We start from the raw sequence: 14331 nt of genomic DNA, 5'->3' as shown, positions 1-14331 counted from the left end.
GAGCGCGATTCCTCGTGCACCCGGCCGCATAATGGCTTCATGCGCATCGCCACCTTAATTCGATGCCCCTGCCCTGCCTCTTCGATTCCCCCTTCTGCACGCCCTTAAACGTCAGGACCTGATCCTTGCGAGGACGAGGCCCTCCTCAACGCAAATCACCAATGACTTTATTCGTTTCGTATAGGTAATTATGGTAATTCGGGCCGACCAGGGGCTCGCGTTTTCCTGAGAAATCGACGATTCAACGTTTTACGACGAATGTTATATCTCTCCATGCGATGAGTAAATGATGTGCACCCGGCAATAATGCTTTCGTGATATTATAACGTGATTCGTGAGAATCGTTACCCTGTTTGGGAATGATGCAAGTGAAGTGTACGTGTATGAGATAGCGAGATGAGAGATATTGATAATTTTGAGGTTAGGGATTGGGGAAGATTTTATAGTTCGTTTAAAAATTGAGATAAATAAAATTTTTTCTTGAAAAGAAATGTTTTGTAGTAATTGATTGTAGTTATTGTGCATTAAATGTTAATTAATGCAGTATAAGTGTACGTATACAAGATAGTGAGATATTAGTAATTTTAAAGTTAGAAGTTGGAAAAAATTTTTTAACTTGTTTAAAATTTAAGCTTGCAATGATACTAATTATCATATATAATAAACACACATTAATTCTTGTAGAAGAAACTTTTTTTTAAATAATTTTTGAATACATTGAAATTATCTTAATATTGAATGAAATTGAAAAATTAAATAAATTATATTTTTAATTATTACTACTATTAAGAATAAATAATTGAAATTAAGTTTGCCTTAAAAAAAAATTCATATCTTCAAAATATGAATTCTTATATTTATTAAAATCAAAATTTTTTAAATTTTAATTATACGTACAACTTGTTATTAGAACTTACGTAACATGACATTTGATTGATTACTGATCTTACTAATTTTAGGAGAATATCAAAAAATACATATTTCCATTATTAATCTATGCCAAATGAAAAAAAAGGAAAAAATATAATCTTAAAAGGATCCAACGTCCATCATTCATCCTTGATTAAGCTTGATTAAGCATAGAGCTGAATTCAAAATCGAGAATGATAAAATACTAAATTTTCAAATTCTACTATCCCTTGATAACTGCGAAACGAGACCAACATACAGCGTACAAAAATTTGACTCCTTTGAAAGCTCCATATCTCCGTGACGTTGGCAATAACTCGGAAAATACGGTTGTCACGCGGTAGTCGCGCATTAACAACCGAGCGCTGCCCGACTACACGTGTAATTACAAGCGTATAATTCACGTGTCGCGTACATACCCCTCGCGAAACGTTTATAGCCGCGCCGAGGCACCGATCGACGATGAACCAGCGCCAGTAATTACGGGCGATCAATCAACGTTACCATGGTGAAAATACGCCGAGTAAACACTCGGTGACTTACGTTTTCGGGGCCCTGTAATGCCTGCGCGGGTGATCTCTTAATTGCTTCTTTCCCTGTCTCTCGCGATTCACCCGCTTATTTATCCGTAGAAAATCGCTCGTAACGTCTCTACCTCTAACGTAACTCCCTTTTCTTCTCGTCCAGGGAGGTGAATAATTAGGCACAGGTGTTTTCACGCGGATCCAAAATTTACAACCGAGAAATGAGTAATCGGGCCGAGCAACTGGTAATAATTATTCACAATTGCACGGAGTTAAGTTCAACGTGTTGGACTCGAGCACCGTATATACCGTTCGATACCGATTCTCTTCGCTCGTTTCGAGTCAACGTTTAATTAATTATGCGGTAAATCTTGTCGGGATATAATTCAATACGTAAAGACAGGTTGGGTAATAATGATACTGTGTAAATGGTCGCTTACCAGCGGAAAGATGGCCGTAACTGCCGCTCGCGCTGCTGCTCCGAGAACCGTTCACGATGGAGGCCAAACTGTTTGGACTGAATCGGATCATGCTGTCGATGTCGAAACGATCCGAGTATGGAGAACTGCTTAGCGCCCGTTTCCGGCTCGCCCTGATCGCGGACGCTCTTGGACTTCCTAGTCTTGATGATGCCGACACTGAAAATTGTAAGTATCATTTTTTATATAGTTTTATTTCAATTAGTTTCGAATTAGAATTGGGTTGAATAATTTTAGTGATGAATCTTTCAAAAGTTGAAATTAATTTTCTAATAGTAGAATTGGGTTTAATTTGTTAACTATTTATATATGAAACTTTTTCAATATGGAGGAAATGTTTACGACGAATTTGGGATATCATTTTATTTAGCAGAAATAAAAAAATTATTGCAAAGGGAAGGAATAAAACTGAGATGAAATTGTAGAGAAATTAATAAACTATTATATATTTTAAATTTTGAATAATATATGGAAAATACATATTTGAAACTTTAATTAACTTTAGTTTAATTAAAAAATTACAGATTAGAATGAAAATATAGATTTCATTAAGGTATAGGTGTAATTTGGAATAGCAGTGATTTCTAATTTTAATTTTCATAAAATTTATTCTCCATTATTATAACATAATCAATTGATTATTTTTTAAAATCTTCGTTAAATATAAATCTTCAAATATTCTATATTCTATCTTCATCTTCAGCAACATAATATTGAAACTTAAAAACTTAAAATGTTATATTTTACATTTTTGAAATATTTGAAAAATTCACATGAAATTATAAAATTAAATAAATAAATTAAATGATTTACTTTAAAGTTTTAACTATATTTTAATTATGATTGAATACTTGCTGAAAAATTTTTAGAAATTAACGTTTTATTTTTACAAATTAATTAATTAAATTAGAAATATTAAAATTACAGTTTTTATAAACATCAAAGTTAATAGAATTTTTTTCAGATATCTCGATATTTCAAATTGCCAATAATATTCTAAATATTTATTTTTTTATTATTCTGTTTAAAAAATTCATAGAATAATTTTTTTAGTATTGCTCTTATCTTGATAATACCATGATAATCAGATCACGAGGACTGCAGTTTATAATTCTATAAATTAAATTTTGCAAACTTTTGATAAATCATTTGCTTGTGACAATATTTTTAATATGCTTATCTTTTTTTCGGCTATTACATTTTTTAAAAAATATCTTTGATGATTGAAGCTAGAAACCATTTGTAAATGAAAAAGATATTTAAACGATATTTAACATTATTATAATGAGAAAGACGAATCCTGAATAGAGATCCACAAAAAAATTTCTGCTTTGAGTTTGAGAAAATGCCATTGAAAAAAAGTTTGTATACTATTTCGAATAAAATATCAATTTTGAGGAAAATCGAAACATTGCATTTTAAAAATTCTTTTTCAAAATAAAATTATAATTATTGAAATTAATACGAATACACTCACGGTTTAACGAATCCAAATAAAAATTAAAGACTTATTTATAATAAATAAAAAAAAATACATATCCATGGTTGATACAATGTCGTAAATATATGAAAGTAAAAAAATAGCAGCAGCAAATATTTTACGCGAGAAATGCGACGATCATATTCAGGATCATCGCCGGGCATTAAAGTCTCTCCCAGCATACTCTCCCTGGAATCTCGCTTTCTCAACAGCATAAATATGAAGATAAAAAAAAAAAATCAAACAACGTTGAAATATCGATATAAGAAGGCATCGAAGGATCAATTCGTAACGCGGATTCACCGGTGCGAATTTCCATGCGAACCGTCAAGACGTTGCAAAACCAGTTCAATTAAGCGCTACGAATTCTTGCGGCTCGTACTACCTCGAAGGAATATTCTCCGACGTGGATTTTAAAAGACTTGCCTTTCGGTGCGCGCGCTCGTAACCAGGTAGATATCCAGAACTGACCAGAGAAGGTGAAGGAGAGAAGTCGGGTAAGGATGGAAAAGGAGAAGATCGGAGGGAGAAGGAAAGCCTGATTTTGCGGCCAGAACGTTTTAGCGGCGATTTGCCTGCGACCGCAGGCCAACGACGTAATATACAAACCACTTTCTTAAGCTCGTGGTGGCGGCTCGCTTGTACAGGACATCGTTTGGTTATATGATGGTGGCGGTTCTTCGCCTGCTTTCTTTCTCCTTCTTCTTCTCCTTTCGATACACCGCTTTTTCTTGCATCGCCAATCCCTATTCCTTTTTGTAACTTTTATCGGAATTTTCTTAATTACACTGTTGTTTTATCGCCTTTGCAACTTGTTCGTAGTTTTCTTAAGCTCTTCTTTCATCCGTCTTTTCTCGTTTCAATCGAATTGCATTTTCTTTCTTTCTTATTTTTCTAATTAGGCTTCCTTTTTTTATTTTATGTTTTTGTTTCAAGTTTATTTTCAAATTTAACACGAAGATCTTGCTCTCTCATATTATATTCCATCAGCGATTGAAAAATTCATAAGAAATTGTATTATTTGATTTTGAACTCGTGATTTTTTAAATCTCGAATTTACTATTCTTTCTTCACTTAAACTCCTACAAATTCTTTTTCTTTTTTATCTTTCTAAAATGTTTATATGCTCATAATTTTCAATAATTCCATCATTTCCTCCTTCCTTTCGTTCCCTTTATTCGCCAATTCTATCGTTTTCTATCTTGAATTTTTCTCAATTTTCCTTATTCTCTTACTCTCGCTAAAATTTCTCTTCTTTTCATAGCATTCTTTTTCTTCTCTTCTTCTCCCTTCTCCGTTTTAACTGCCTCCGCGTGTTCCTTCCCGGGCTTCTCTATCTTCTCGTGTCGTCTCGAACGGGCAACGCGATACAGAGAGGCACGAGGAGGCTCGAAGCAGTTCTTTCTCCTCGGTTTCCACTCGGTTGATCGCTCGTTCGCGCACAACTGGTATAAAGTTACTCGCGGTTGGGGCTCCTCGCCTCTCTTGCGTCCTTTTATTCCCTGGCCCGGTTATTAATTCGAGCACTGATCAAATTTACGATGATCAAGAAGAGGAACGGGAAGAAAGAGGAGGAGGAAAGAAAGGAAGGGGACCTGTCGTGCGGTTTTTCCACATGAACTGAAACGTTTAAGGTTCCTCGTGGACGGTCTCGTGGCTGGATCGAGGTCGTTCGACCTCGTTCCCTCCATTACCTGTTCCTTCTTCTTCTTCTTCTTCTTCATTCGAGGCTTCTCGGTTTCGTTCCGTGACGATGGCGAATTGTTCTTGCAGCGCACCGGTTAGCCGCCAGGCATTTGCGGTTTTTATTATTTTCAATAGAAACTTTGATGGTGTTCATTTTATCTTTGTTGTATGATTTGATTTATTAAATATACCCCTTATTAATTTTCCGCGATTTCAATTTATTGAATGTTTATTATTTAAAATTAGCCAGTTACTTTTCATCCGATGTTACATGTCCATTTTACATGGAGAATCATAAGGATGTATATGTCCAATCGATGAAATGGAATATAAATTATTTCAATATACTCTAATTGAGAATTAAAGTGAAATCTCAATAGTGAAATCGGACAATGTAAAAATATACGAAGGAAAAAATTCTTTTCTTAAATAACAATTTCTAAATATAAATATTCTCAAAATATGTTCTGTGTGATTTATGCCACTATGACTCTCAATTCCTCATATGAATAATAATAAAATTTGTTTTATAGTATTATGCTTTTAAATAGCTATTAAATTAAGAAAAAATCTTCGCTAACGTCTAATAATATTTTTATTGTTATTTTATATCTTTTTGCTATTTATGAAATGACATAAATTTATATCTAGCATTAAAATATTAATAGACTTCTTTAGTAATAAATTCTTTAAGTAATAGTCAACTCTCACCCGATTTCTCTCAAATAATTACTCTTCAATTAATCGATTGATGAAAAAATTAATCAATTAATTCCTTTTAAGAATTAAATAAAACGGAATAAAATATTAAAAAAAATTACATTTACATTAAAAACAAATATATACAAAAATACACGTAGAAAGAAATATATCACAGAGGATTAATCAATTGCTCCGGAGCAAGGATGCTTTCTCGACGCATTTTTCTTTCCCCGGAGGCGAAGAATAAACCGATCGCCTTATCTGTTTCAGGGGGTTGGTTAGCGCTCGTCGGAGAAACCTCGGTCTTTAATGAATATGCGAACGATTCCCTCGTCCAGAGACGAACGTCCTCGTGACCCACGACCCTCTGGACTCTACACGTTCCCTACGTTCCACCAACCCCTTGCTCCTCGGATCCCCTTTCGAGAGACTAACATGGAATTGAGACATGTAAATTGGTGCAATCGGCCACTACGATCGACGCGGCTCGTCCGACTCCGCTTGGCGCACGCTACCACGCTACAGCTCGTTTCAAAATATGGAATCGTGGGAATTTTAATGAATTTAAATAGATAAAATTTATTTAAAAGCTTTCTTTCTCTCTTGGGTTGATTTAATTTTAATAAAGAAATTAAGAAAATTAATATAGATACTTAAAAAATTTTTTGTAATGGAATGGAATATTTATATAATTTTTATTTTACGGTAGATTTTTGATCATTTTTATTCGCTTTACAATAACTACTCAATTACAAAGTATTTATATTAGATATTTTTGTTTCAACAAATAAAAAAATCTTCTAATAATTTGAGAAAAACGAAATTTAAACGAACAATAATTACAATTCTCATTTATTATTCCTATATTTAAAAGAATAAAAGAATACATGTTCTAAAATTTTACAATCCATTAAAATATTGTAAAAGGAGATATTGTCATTCTGTTCAGATACTTTTCAATATTCAAATATTGTTCTTGAATATATTATCCCATAAGAAGTTTTTTAATTAGAAAAAAAAAAGACATAAAGAAATTTTCACTTTTCGTTCAGATATCTCGATATTCAAATAAACCGAATCGGTAACTTCGTTTATGAACGAGTTTCGACGAAAAAGAGCTGGTAAAAGGGAGCAGAGACGAAAGAAACGAAAGAAGGAAACAGAGGAAGAAGAAACGTGAGACAACCTGTAGGGTAGGCGCTAAGGTGTTAATGAGGTCGTGTCGCTCCGAGTCGATTCAATTATGCGGCGGTGGCGACTAACGAGGCCCCGTTTACCCTTTCAGTCGTCTTTTAGCCTCTCGGCCTCTTAACCGGTCGATCTCCTACCTGCTGCTAGCTGCTGCTACACCTACGGCTAGCCGCGGGTACTGTGCATCAGGATCTTTCATTAGATTCACTTGTCGTCCTCGAACCAACTGGCGAAAAAGTTTCTCGTTTCGTTCGTCGAATCGGCTCGCTTCGAGAATTTTAACTTAAAACTTAAACTTGTCCTTGATTCTTGTCCTTTGTTAAACGTTAAGCTTTTATCACGAAATCTTTTATTGTTAGAAAAAAAGATGGTTAATTTTTTATTTTACTTAAGATATAAAATTATGAATAATAAGGTGTAATAGAAGTAAGTGCAACTAGAAGAAAAATAATTGCATTGGATTGGACATTTTGAGAAAGAAATTAAAAGATTGAACTTATTTACTTATTGCTATTATTTGTAATAAATAATAAATTAATTTTTTTATTAATTTACTCTTTCTTTTTGTATATTTATATTTGAATATCTTCAATATATATTCAGGCTTATTTTTATTATTAATTTGGTAAAATAAGCTTGGTAAAATGAATTTTAAAGATTTGTATATTATTGTTAAATAATAAATTTATTTTTTGAATTAATATTTTGTTCCTATGTAAATTAATTTAAAAATTAATAAACAATTGTAGTTAAATAACAATCTATATTTTCAATTATTTCATGTTATCATGAACTTAAAAGAATATATATGAATATAATAATTTTTCAAAAAATTAATTATTATATCTTTTAAATAATTATTGTAAGTAAATATATATCATTAAACTTTATCTTTAATGAAATTTTTAAATTTATATATTCAGGTATGAAATATTGTCGGTAAACCTTTCGAAAAATATATAAAAAAAAAAAATCCAGTTATTATCATATAACATTATATGATAATTGCACAAAATTTATATGATTGAAAAACTGAAGATACGAACACATAGTAAACTGATTTTTTCTAGTATATAAAACCGAGATTATTATTATATTATTTAATATTATTATTAGTTCTTTGCGATTCTTGAAATGGAATTTTGAACGTGTTTTTTATACGTTACCAGAAAAGTTAATGTGGCAGAAAAATTTTTTATGGAACACGTCATTCGAGAACGATAAAGTTATAAGTTCTTTACAGAAGCGACCAAAGTTTCAAGCTTGAACACGTTGGGAGAAATTTTTGACCCTTGAAGACTAAAAATGCGGTATCGAATATCAGTGATTTTATCGATCTTGTCACATTGTATTAAACTCGTTCACGAACCATATTTTGATTTTGATAGAAGATAATTTAGAAGACTATTTTTTTTTTAAATAGTGATGTTTTATTAATATAAAACTAAAGACTTACCGTCAATGGAAAAAGGGAATTCTGAAGAAGCGAGGGTGCTCGCTGGTCCTGCGGCATGCAAGAGGTACTCGGGCCCCAAACCACCCAGTCCTGAGATGAAAAAAAAAAACGATTAGATGGGGGAACAAATTTCATTTCAAACAGGAAATAATACTATCCCGTATCATGGGCCATGTCTAACGAATTCAAAGATCTCAAAGAGATTCTTCCGGCGGAAATGCGGGCTCCTTACAGCTTCTCCGTGTTTAATAACAGGGATGGTATACTCTACTTCTTTTATTATTTTATACCTTTATCGGGGAAAAAATAACGATGAAAGAGAGAAATTGAAGAAAGAATATTGTTAAATTCAAAGGTTTGTTCTTTTGTACAAAGAAAATATATTGTACGATTAATAAATATGCAAGATTAATTTTATAAAATTTGTTCACAAAAATATGAAATTGAACTTTTCAAAAATCAAATTGAAATTTAAACTATTCATAATATTATTATAGGGTTCGTAATAATATTACTACGATATTGTTCAAATTATTATTTATAATTTATATGTGTATCTAATATTTAAAAAATTAAAAAATTAGTATTTTTAAAATTAGATTATTAGAATTATCATAAAAAAATTCTTTAAGAGTTTTTCAAGTTTATAAATTGAAAATTAGAAATTAAGGTAAAATTTGATATTTTGTGTTTTTTTTTATTAATTTTAATTATTGAAAAGTTTTACGTTACGACAAAATATTTTACGTTTAAAGATTTTAAGATTTAAAAAAAAATTTTTTTACATATCCAATCATTAATTTATTTATAAATATAATTAATTTAATTGTCGAATATTAAAAATAAAGTTGGTTTTCATTAACTCTTTTTATTATGACATTTATTGACATATTATACAATTATTGAATGTAATGACTAAGTTAATAAGAATTAAATAAAAAATTGTGGATTGCAAATTCTATAAACTAATTAATTAAGTTATTGAAAGATTACTATAATAATATTAGATTATAATATTAGATTATAATATTAGATTATAATATTAGATTAATAAACTGTGATTACATTTTTGCATCTTATACATAAATCAGTTTACTTTAAGCAATAATAGTACAATAATAATAGTACAATCAGAACAGAAGAACAAAAAATTTTAAAAATTCAAATTATCCAGAATTGAATAAACAAATTTTCAAATTTTTTCTAATTCAAATAACAACTAAATACACTTGAAATATTTAATTTCGAGAAAAATTATATTTAAAACAATATTATAACAGATATACAATATATCGAGATAAACAAAAATCATAAAACTGCATTTCAACAATAAGAAACCTTTTGGTCGATATCCAGGATGTTCAATGGCGAATAAATTTCAAGCTCCCGACATGGACGTGATCGAAATTAGGCAATGTACCCAGCATCCTATCGTTCTAATTATCTCGAAACAAGTACAAGCCAAGGTAATTACCGTGTAACGAGGCGTTGGGACTGTGCGTGGAGGCCTGAAGCTGGTGGTAAAGGTGGTCCATGTAGTTGAGCCGGTAGGCGGGATGCAGGGCCGTATGCTCCGAGAGGGGGTGACTTCTGCGTAGGAAATCACCGCCGGAAGTCCCGTTGCCGGCTGCCCCGCCACCTTCGCCTCCACTACCACCGCCACCTCCACCACTCGTACCGCTACTCGCTCCGCCACCGCCACCGGTGGCTGCACTGCCGATCGCCGTCGTGCTGCTGGACAATCTGAAATGAAAAGAAATTTTAGATTTAGAAATGTTCGTATGTCTTTATGTTTTCAATTCTGGAAAGAATTCTATCTGTGAAATAGAGTCGTTTAAAAATCGTAAGACCTTTGCTATCGCTTGAGGAATTTTATTAATTATTTATAGGATTGTTATTTTAAAATTATTCGAGATAATTTCAATTATCTTATATAGAATAATATTATTTTATGATCTTATTATTTTAGAATAAATTCTAAAATGATAAAATTTTTTAGTTAGATATAAATTAGTTTTAAATTAGTAGAAAATATATTTTTGCAATGAAAGAAAAAGTTTGTAATTATACAATTTGTATTTATTTGAAAATTGGAATTAAACAATATGAGAAAACATCAAGAAGATAAGAAAGTATTAAATGATTAAGAATGATATATTAAAAAATATAATTTATATAATTTAAAATCTATAATTTTCAATAAATATGTAATAGAATTTTATTGAGAATAGAAAATATTTTAGAAATCTTTTTAGGATTCTTTCTAAAATGTCAATATATTTTATTTAATAGACCTACATTTTATGTAAACTTTTTAAAATATTCATTTTTGAAAAAATACATACAGTTCATGTATTTATATTTGTATTATATTGAATATTTAATATTGATGATTATATATAGTATGATTACTTAATATTATTTTATTTATAATTTTAAAATTAATTACTATTTAATAATACATATATATTTTTTCTTCAATACGGGATTTCATTTTATTGGCAAAGTGTCATAAATCATAAATAATATAAGTCATAAATAATATGTTCAAAATTGATAAAGAAGTTTACAATATTAATTCATAAGCAATCTTAGTTTGCAAAAAAATTAATTAACATATTTCAAATAACATCTTAATTACAATACATTATGTTATTTTAGATTTGAAAGATATAAAATAAAAAAGAAGATTTCTAAAGTCGGAACTATAGAAAAAAATATTTTTATAAATATTATAATTATTATGATTTAAAATTAAGAGTTGAAAAGTTGATCGATTGAATTTATATTAAACTTATAATTATTATAGTCAATTCATGTAGAGAAATTTATAGCTTGAAAAATTAAAATAAACAGAGTTTCATTAAAAATTATATTGTTAAATCTTATTAAGAATATCATATTCTTCAAAAAAATAATCTAGACTTTTAAATTTGCAAAAAAGAATAGATCTTAATTGTTTCAAAGAAAAACTAAACTAAACCTTCTTCAAAGCGACGTTTGTCATTTTGATGAACGGTTAAAGAAGCAAAGAAGCTTTCTCGAAACAGAGACGTAATTTAACCAGGAGATTAATCATCCCGAAAGGACAATATAAAGAGAATAAACGCTCGTTTAACGAATGAAATTACGACACGCTCGAAGCCGCGACAAATGGCGCGTGTCACTTCGTCAAATATTCTATTTTTGCCTTAGTCGACAGAATCTTCTAGCAAAAAGAACAGGTGTCTTCTAGCAAGCTTGTTTCCCACCATGTTCCTGAAATCTATGTTCAAATTTTTCCTTTTTTTCGGTGGACAAAGATATGTCTCAAGAAACTGAGAATAAGAAGAAGTCATTTATAAAACCAGGAACTGCGAGTAGAGCGCGCCATAGTTTCGATTCTGAACTGTGGACCGTTCGTTACGCATGAAATATTGGGAAATGACGCGTATCTCATATACCACTGACCCTGTTTATCTTTGAAAATTATCGCTGGTTCGCTTGTGTACCTTTTGTGCAATTTTATTTTCATCCAATTACTAATGACGAATTGACCATAAAATGTTATTGTCTAAATATATAAAGCATTTTATTAATAATTTTGTTCCAATTATATATTAATATATTATTATTAATTTTTAACGTATCTTTCTATTCTTTAAATTTCTAACAACGAAAACTTTTACAACTTTTTTTAAAGTTTTGATGAGTATATATTAAAAAAAATTGGATAATGAATATAAAAATGAATATCAAAGATTATAAAAGAAAAACGGCTAAAAAGTTAATTTTAATTAAAATAAAAATTCTTATAATCATTATTATTAAACATATTACTGAATTGAAATAAAATAATTCTTCATTTGTCTATTTAATATTATTAAAATTTAAACAATTTCTTATTTCCGTGAACGAATATTTTTGATTAAATATAAAGCATAAAAATAGAAATTTCTCCATATTCGGTCATATGACAAGAATCAAGGGAATAACATCTTTACACGATTGCGATCCAAGAAGTCAGTTTTTATTATTCATCCGTGATGTGAAAAACGACAAAGAGTATAGAAACTCGCGAGAATAAAGCAGCTTGCGTTTTGACTGACGACCATTCGCCACGCTCGAATCATCAGGAAATGGCGCGTGTCTCGTAGTTTCAAAGATATTCTCTCTCGACAGTTTAGTCGTTAGTGCCTCTTTACGAGCACCTCTCTCTTTCTACGAGGATCCGAGATTCTTCGAGGATTCACAAAGGACCGTCAGGTGGCCTGAGATCTTTATTGGAAACTTGCTGAGAGGACCTTGTGTCCACCGAGAGAGCCTTCGTGTAACTCACTGCCAAGGTCGAACACTCGTGGAATTTCTTTGGTATTTAGTTGGATACTTTTGAGTAAATTTTGCTATTGTAATTTTGCTAAAATTTGAAAATTATTGGAAAAATTAATATTTTTATTATTATATGAAGAAGATCGTATTTCCTTTTTCTTTTTTCCCATTAAATATTTTGTATATCTATCAATATGTTAATTTAATTTTTAGAAGAATTTGATTGTATGTAAATTGTATATTATCGTATGTAAATTGAATAATTCTTTTTTTTTTTTGAAGAAAGTATTTCCTTGTACTATTTTGTAGGATGTAAATATTTAATTGATGCACGTCTTGTATCTTTCAGAAATTGTATCTTTTATGAACATTTGATAAACAGAACGCTATCTTAAATTCTGAAGTGAAAACGTTTACAAAGGGATCGTAGAAGTCAGAGAAGTTCATTAAAATCACGGATCGGTATTTTACCATCTGCCTTTAAATTAGCTTGTTTGACTGTTTCCTGCATTCCAGTACGTGTTCCAAGAGAAATTCCTGATATTTACGTCCACCCTTCTTTCCAGTCATAAATTTTTATCCAAGGAACGTATGCTTCAGTAACTAGACGCGTTTCTACTCCTCATGTCAACAGGAACGATTTTATGGGGACATTCATTATATCATGAAAAAATTAATGAACTGAAATTCAGTAGTTCAAGTCAATGATTTCCGGTTTCCATTCATTGTATATTAATATTCTTCAAAGTATTTTCATCAATTTTATATTTATTTGATTAATTAATTAAGTTTCATATCAGCGACATAAGACATAAAGAATTCGGCACTTAATCTGTTAAAAAAATTCAATTATAAATATTCTATAACAAGAATAAGGATTCTATAGAAAATTTTGAAAAAATTCGGAAAAAAATGGATATTTAGAATGAAAGAAGGAAAGAATATAATGTAAAAGATTTGAAAATGTGAAGAAATGAAAACAGCAACGAAACGTGGAAGAAAAAAATTGTCAGAAGATAAAGTGAAGAAATGTTGGCAAACAATGGAAGAGGAGTGACAATTTCAACGCTAAATGAATCGCAAGGAAAATAATGAATATAAATACGAAAGAAATGGATTACAATCTAAAAAAGAAAGAAGAAAGAACAAAAAATTATATCTTCAGATTTATCTTGTTCCTCGTTAATTGCTTATCGTATTTGTTTTCACTGTGTTACGAGGAATAATAAAATGGCATGGCGTTAAAAGCAACAGGCACAAAGATGGACCCACGGGGAATAGAGACAGCAATTGGCGCGTGTCATAACGTTTTAACGCGTATTACGATGTTTGAGCCGGTCCCTGTCTAAATATTGGCTCCACACTGGCGCGAGTTTGCTGAGTAAAGACAACCGACACGACTGTTTGACTTTACTTAGAGTCCACGGATCTCGATTACTGCCTACTCGTTACCTGCTTTACGCGGACGCCCCGTGTTAACAGGTTTGTTATACAATACGCGATGTGTCGCCACCGAAAAATGAAAACACTTCTTCACTCGTCTCGTTTCTCTCTGAATATTGAGACATTATCTTGAAAACAGTGAATTTTTTAATC

The 14331-nt window shown here is 30.6% G+C and overlaps 1 protein-coding gene across 2 annotated transcripts in view; it reads right to left on the bottom strand.

Annotated features, from left to right (window-relative positions):
• Positions 1 to 14331, bottom strand: part of LOC108000095 (transcriptional activator cubitus interruptus-like) — a 177327-nt gene that overhangs the window by 17111 nt on the left and 145885 nt on the right. For both annotated transcript variants that reach the window (XM_017060266.3, XM_062073541.1), the window contains exons 2-4: positions 9902 to 10170; positions 8428 to 8517; positions 1874 to 2071 (exon numbers count right to left, since the gene is read on the bottom strand). In XM_017060266.3, the coding sequence (XP_016915755.1) occupies positions 1874 to 2071; positions 8428 to 8517; positions 9902 to 10170 (557 nt within the window). The remainder of the gene's footprint in view (positions 1 to 1873; positions 2072 to 8427; positions 8518 to 9901; positions 10171 to 14331) is intronic.

The sequence above is a fragment of the Apis cerana genome, linkage group LG4 (assembly GCF_029169275.1).
Source record: "Apis cerana isolate GH-2021 linkage group LG4, AcerK_1.0, whole genome shotgun sequence".
Lineage (NCBI taxonomy): Eukaryota > Metazoa > Arthropoda > Insecta > Hymenoptera > Apidae > Apis > Apis cerana.
The sequence above is the reverse complement of the archived record's forward strand: the minus strand, read 5'-3'. Positions and strand labels throughout refer to the sequence as shown.